Source organism: Nicotiana tabacum, chromosome 23 (assembly GCF_000715075.1).
Source record: "Nicotiana tabacum cultivar K326 chromosome 23, ASM71507v2, whole genome shotgun sequence".
In the NCBI taxonomy this organism is placed as follows: domain Eukaryota; kingdom Viridiplantae; phylum Streptophyta; class Magnoliopsida; order Solanales; family Solanaceae; genus Nicotiana; species Nicotiana tabacum.
In genome coordinates, this window is record NC_134102.1 from 143,661,251 (window position 1) to 143,667,436 (window position 6,186).

The 6,186-nt window shown below is 35.4% G+C and overlaps 1 protein-coding gene across 1 annotated transcript; it reads right to left on the minus strand.

The window, feature by feature from the left end:
- Window positions 1-190: 190 nt before the first annotated feature.
- LOC107820761 (uncharacterized) lies at window positions 191-4,848 on the minus strand. The gene is made up of 6 exons (XM_016647103.2): window positions 4,555-4,848; window positions 4,234-4,437; window positions 3,819-3,898; window positions 1,086-1,161; window positions 896-1,006; window positions 191-805 (listed from the first exon to the last, which is right to left on the minus strand). The coding sequence occupies exons 1-6, from the start codon at window positions 4,675-4,677 to the stop codon at window positions 659-661; spliced, it is 741 nt and encodes a 246-aa protein (XP_016502589.1). The 5' UTR covers window positions 4,678-4,848; the 3' UTR covers window positions 191-658.
- Between the last annotated feature and the right edge of the window lie 1,338 nt (window positions 4,849-6,186).

The window sequence follows — 6,186 nt, forward strand, 5'->3', positions numbered from 1 at the left end:
CTCCCTTCTCTTATCGACAAGTGATTTAGTGTTAATTTATTTCTTTCCAACACTACAAATTATTTTGCTTGGGGATTAAGATATAATTTGCTGTTGATATCGTTGGACTTTAGGGTCTATGACCACTATTTTTTACTGTTGAATAGGCAAGGTTTCTATGCAATAATTTGATGCACTGCAAATACTGGAATTTAAGAATTTAAGATACTAAAATTCTTCCTGATGAAATTACACAATTTCTGAGCTGAGACCTGCCAACATAGCAAGAAACTCAAGGATGTTCAGTGTCAAAAAACTAAAATTACAAGCTTTCATCGACTCCCAACACTATCACCCATTAGGGGTGATCCAAATAGAGCTCAGATAGAGAAACAACACGAGGGGAAAACCCCACTAAAATACAATCAAAAACAGATAAGTCAGTCATACTACAGCTGTGAAAAAATAGTCTGCGCTGATCCAATCTTGATAACAGACCATTTAGATATCTGGTGCAGAGTTGAATCATAGCACATTAAGATCAATCTACTTTCGCGGACACAGAAGTGCTTAATTTTTTCCGTCGCTGAACTACCTACATAGTTATACTCCAGCATATATTGTGCTCCATCAAAGGATTGGCTTTGAGCTCCTCAAAACTGAGCTTAAGCAGGCAAATTTAGTGTTTCCTTCCACTAAGATCTTCTTCATCTTCATTCAAGTCCTCAGGATTTCCGGAAGGCCTTCTAGAAATTTCCCACCTCCTTATCTCATCTCTTGATTCTTCTTGTGCTGAAGGCAAGTTCTTATGATCGTTTGTTTCCTCCTTCAATCCATTTTGAAAAAAATATTAGATACGAATATTAAACTTCTAAATCATTTAGTTTTTGTAATAAGCATTTCAAGTGATTGATACCTCTTCAGAGATGCTATCATCTTTCTTCCTAGAAACTGATGATAGTTCCTCTCCAGTCCCAGTAAATTTGTTCAATGCCTGAAAATCTCCATTTTTGATACTTACTTCTAGCTGGAACCAGAGAATATTTCTAATTAGGACCTCAGTATAATTGATTTATTGAGTTTGAGATAGACTGTAGATATATTACTTGAATGTGGAAGATGCACAAGAGGATGCTAGCAATTGGTAGCCAGCTGTCTTCAGGAGAAAGAGACAGATTGGTTCTGCATGCATAAAAGAACATCAGTATGAGAATGAAATGCCTGGTTACCAATATAAAGGCAAAACGACTCAATTAAACATTTAAAAAAACTGAAGTAGTTGCTTTGGCTAAAGCTACTGCAGCAGAGAATACCACTTTCCTTAGAATCCGATGTTATCCACAATGAAACAAAAGAGCAAGTGAGAGCTTTCACTATTTGAAGGAAAATTTTGGGAAAAGCTATTGACCATCTTTTCAATCGTATAGCAGCGTTTAGAGGTTTGACATAAAGAAACATCATCTACTTTTGCCATTCAGAGGGTGTTAAAAGATTTATTCAACAATATACAAGGGCGACCACTAGAATAATCTTTTGCATTAAGAGTGGCATTAAAATCAGGCTTATGCTTTACTGCCTTCAGCATAAAGTAGCTTAGCATGTCTACAGATTAATCAGAAGCAGACTTGTCTTGATTCAAGGGGGTTCAACTGAACCTCCTTCGTCAGAAAGCTTCACTGTTTTATAGGTAAAATAATGTGTATATCTATGTGCGTGCGCTCACGCTACTGAATCCCCCTTGACTTAAGGAATATATTAGAGCAATGATTAGGAAGATTCAAGATTTATAGAAGGGAAGATGCAAGTTTATACTGTGCAACAGATGCTACACTTGTAAAAATGACCGTGAAGATATAGACCATCTCTTTTTACATTGTGTAGTGGCCAAAGGTATATGGGACATGTTCAGTACACTTTTTGGTATTAGTTGGGTTATGCCAGGATCTTTGAAGGAAGTTTTTGTAAGCTGGAACAACATGAGAGTTGGGAAACCCATCAGAAGTATATGGAAGATGGTCCCTCATTACAGTATTTGGACTATTTGGAAAGAAAGGAACCAAAGATGTTTCGAAGGAACTTCAACTCCTACATATATTTTAAAATCTAGATGTCTTCTTAATCTTTTTGCTTGGTGTAATCATTATGACGCTAATAGCTCGAATTTACTTTTAGATTTTATTAGCTCCATGAACAATTAAGTGGACTGTTAGATTATGCTTTCTCTTTTGTAAGATGCTGCATCCTCTGGATGCTTTGATTAATGAAACAATTTCTTACCTGATCAAAAATAAAAATAAAAATAAAAGGTCCCGTGTTCGAGCTTCATTAGCACCATTTTGTTTCCTTTTTTTGAAGCTTCTTGGTGAAAATCCTAGGGCCACCTCTGAGACTAACAATAAACTTCAAATTTTCACAAGCGTTTATAGTCCAACGGTTAGGATAAATTGTCTTCCAAGCAATAAACTTTAAGTAGGCGTTTGGACATAAGAATTGTAAAATTCCAAAAAATGGTGAAAAAAAATTTCAAGTGAAAATGGTATTTGAAATTTAGAGTTGTGCTTGGACATAAATTTCAGTTTGGGTTTGTTTTTGAAGTTTTGTGAGTGATTTGAGTGAAAATTTTGAAAAACAGCTTTTTGGAGTTTTTCAAATTTTCGAAAATTTCCAAAATGTATCTTCAAGTGAAAATTGGAAATTTTATGAACAAACGCTGATTTTGAAAAAAATGTGAATTTTTTATTGGAAAAAAGGAAAAAACTTTATGTCCAAACGGGCTCTAAATCTTACAATCGCATTAACACTGGTAGCTTATCATGGAAATCAAGAAGGATATGCAGCCACTCCTGGAACAGAGAGTACAATGCTATAAATGTATTTGCGCAAGCTGATAGAAAGAGAGCACAAAGGAGCCCTATCTTGTCATCTATATTACATGGATCCTTCATTTTCCATGACCTGTGTATGACAATTGTGATAAGGTGCGGCTATTTCATGCGGATTTTTCAAAATACACCTAAAATTAGCAAAAAGGTTGGCATACCCTTCCCGGATACTTTCGGACACCCTGCACTAGATACATATCCACAAACAAATCCATGTAACATAGCTTGTTATAGTCAAGATTACTTTACCACTTCACTTTAATTTATAGTATTTCAGTCTGAAAATTGTATAAACATTTGGAGATCTTCAGGTACATGCACGTCTTGTACTCAAGTAGCAGTTTCTTAGCATGTTTGTTACATCAACTATCTGACGGGAAGGCCTTTTTAATATGTTGTTGGAGAGGAAGGCATTAGGAAAACTGAGTCAATTGTTTAATGATTCGTTTGTTGATGGATTATATAATATACTTTCTTCAAATCTTGAGTTCAAGCTCCATAAGAACGAGGTTTAACTAAGTCTAACCTAAATCTTCAAGCAACTGCAGAACTTCAAGATATTCTACAAATCATATATCTAACAAGGAGAAAGAGAATGCTCACAAGATAATTAGAATTACACTAATTTGAACAACAGAAACATCCCAGATATACAAGCAACTATTTCAAAATAGCAAATCTGAAACCAGAGGACAAAAGGTGTTTTAGAATAAGCAAATTTTTAAACTTGTTCAAATAAGTAGTCTAGCTATTTAGATTATTAGTTGAGAAAAATGCTTATCAACTTAATTGATATCCTCTATAACACAATCATCGTAGCTCATACAGTTAACTGCAGATAGGTCCTTAGCATCCTAGATAGGAAGCCAAATCATTATGTACTCATTGAGGCTGGTGCAGAGACATACTGAATACTAAAACATCAGCTAGAAAACTAAAGTTTTGAGAGCTCCATACCTTAAATATGGAGCCAAATACACAAGAGCATAAACAGCGTAACGCTGCTTCCCAGTATCCAACCACGCGAAAACCCAACTCTACAAAGTAAAAAATGAAATCAATCAATTAACCACACCTCAATCTCAAATTAGTTAGGATCAGTTATATGCATCCTCTAAATAGATTAATTACTTTTACACAGAGGCAGATCCAAGATTTAAACTTAATGAATTTTTGTATTTTAGGATAGGGACCTCAAGTGGTAGTAACTGAATTCCGAATTTAATTTTTGCACATATTTAGTAGATTTCTTAACACATATACAGGCTTCTGCCCCTGCTTTTACGTTATTGTCAAACCAGCTAAAACCTCAACTCTAAACCCTAAACGTGAATCGAGAACAAATGAATGAATACGCGACGAAAAATCTCACCATCCAATTAAAATACGGAATGAAGCTGATAATTCCCATAACAGCAAACCTCGCATCAGCAGAATCAATCACGGAGTCCCCGTCATCATCCTCCGTGTAAGTAGTCGGAAAAACCAACGAGCTGAAAATGCAAGCACCGATAGCGACGGCGATTGGCGCGTCGTTTGCAAACTCTGCCCTACAAGTTCCATTTCTCAACCTTCTCTACAAAAAATCAAATAACACAATAAAATGACATCATCATTAAGTTAACTTAAACAAGCTGGTATATTAAGTTAAGCTGAGATTAGAGAAATGGAAATAGTACTTAAGTTAAATTACCAGATTAAGTTTTTTGCGGAGGCGAGCTCGATATAGAGGTAGAAGAGCTGGTAAAAGAGAAGATCGTAAGGATTTTGGTGAAGTTGGAAGAAGTACTGCTGACGTGGAAGTAAGAGGAATCATCGTCGGAGATGGTGGACGGCGGCGGTGGCATCTAACGTGTGCCGGCGAGGGGTTAGGTGATCGGCGTAGGTTAAGGTTATGGAGTTAGGAAAAGGTTCATGAATCCTGCACTTTTTGAGAACAGTGCCCAAAGTAAGGAAGTCGCTAAGCTAGCTTCGCGTAAACTAATGCTATTTATAAATTGCATTCATTAATTGCAACTTATAAGTCGCATACAATTTTTTGTTATAAGTCACATTTCCTACTATCTAACCGGCCTATGTCAAATGTGATTATGGTCACTAATCAGTTTTATTAGTTATATATAGATTTTAATTTCAAAATTTAATTCGTCTAGATAAAAAAAATATAGACAATTGTGACTTAAATTCCTTTGATAATAACCCATGTATAATTAATGATTGTCAATTTCTTATACTTCCAAACTCTCTTTTTTAACTTCAACTTCAAAACCTCCTTTTTTTTGGTTGATGCATATGTCTACTAAATAGTGATTTTGAATCATTTTAGACCTTAGTAAATATGTGACATGCTTCATTGAAAAATAATTCGTTACACTGTGTAGGAATATTTTTTTGTGGGATAAATCATTCTCTATCGAAAAATTATAAATGAAGAGTAAATTTTGAAAAGAAAAATGTGGATGAAACTAATTAGGAAGTCCAAATAGGAATTAAAATGGGGAAAATTTCGAGGAATGTTTGTATTAGCGACATAAATCGCACTCGACATCCATAAATCTCATTCAACAAATGCGAGTAATAAGCTCCAGCCTCCCGCCAACAAATGCGACTTATAAGTGGCAGGCAACTTATCACCTGTGTTATTGAGGGCTTCGTCTTTATCCTTATCTTGTACCCTACAATTGCTTTTTGCATATTAACACACCATTGAAACTGAGCCAAAAATGCATGTTTTGGGGGAAAATTCCAAATAGTGCAACTTTTGAACAAACATACGATGGCTAAAGTAGTAACAAGGAAAGGACGTAAACCTAAAATGATGTCCAAAAGCGTAATTATTCACTGTAGATGTTTGTTTTACCAACCAAAGAAAAACTAAATTGTGTATCTAATCAACAAACTATCAGTAAGTTTCCAAATTATTTCTAATCTTTGTTTAATAGCATTTAGTTTTGTGCAGCTTAACATAACATCACCATTCAAGGAAATAACAACAACCCAGTATAATCTCAATAGTGGGGTGGATAATTTGTACGCAAACCTTACCCCTACCCTGAGGTAGAGAGGCTGTTTCCGATAGACCCTCGGCTCCCTCCCTCCAAGAACTCCCCACCTTGCCGCTCTTGGAGTGACTCGAACTCACAACCTCTTGGTTGAAAGTGGAGTATGCTCACCACTAGAGCAATCCACTCTTGTCAAGGAAATAAATGCTAACTATTTTGATTTTAAAAAAATACAGCTAGCTGGTACATATTACACTTCCCTAAATATAAGACGATAAGAAGAAAAGAAAAACTAATGAACACCTTCAGAAGTTTAACTGGTC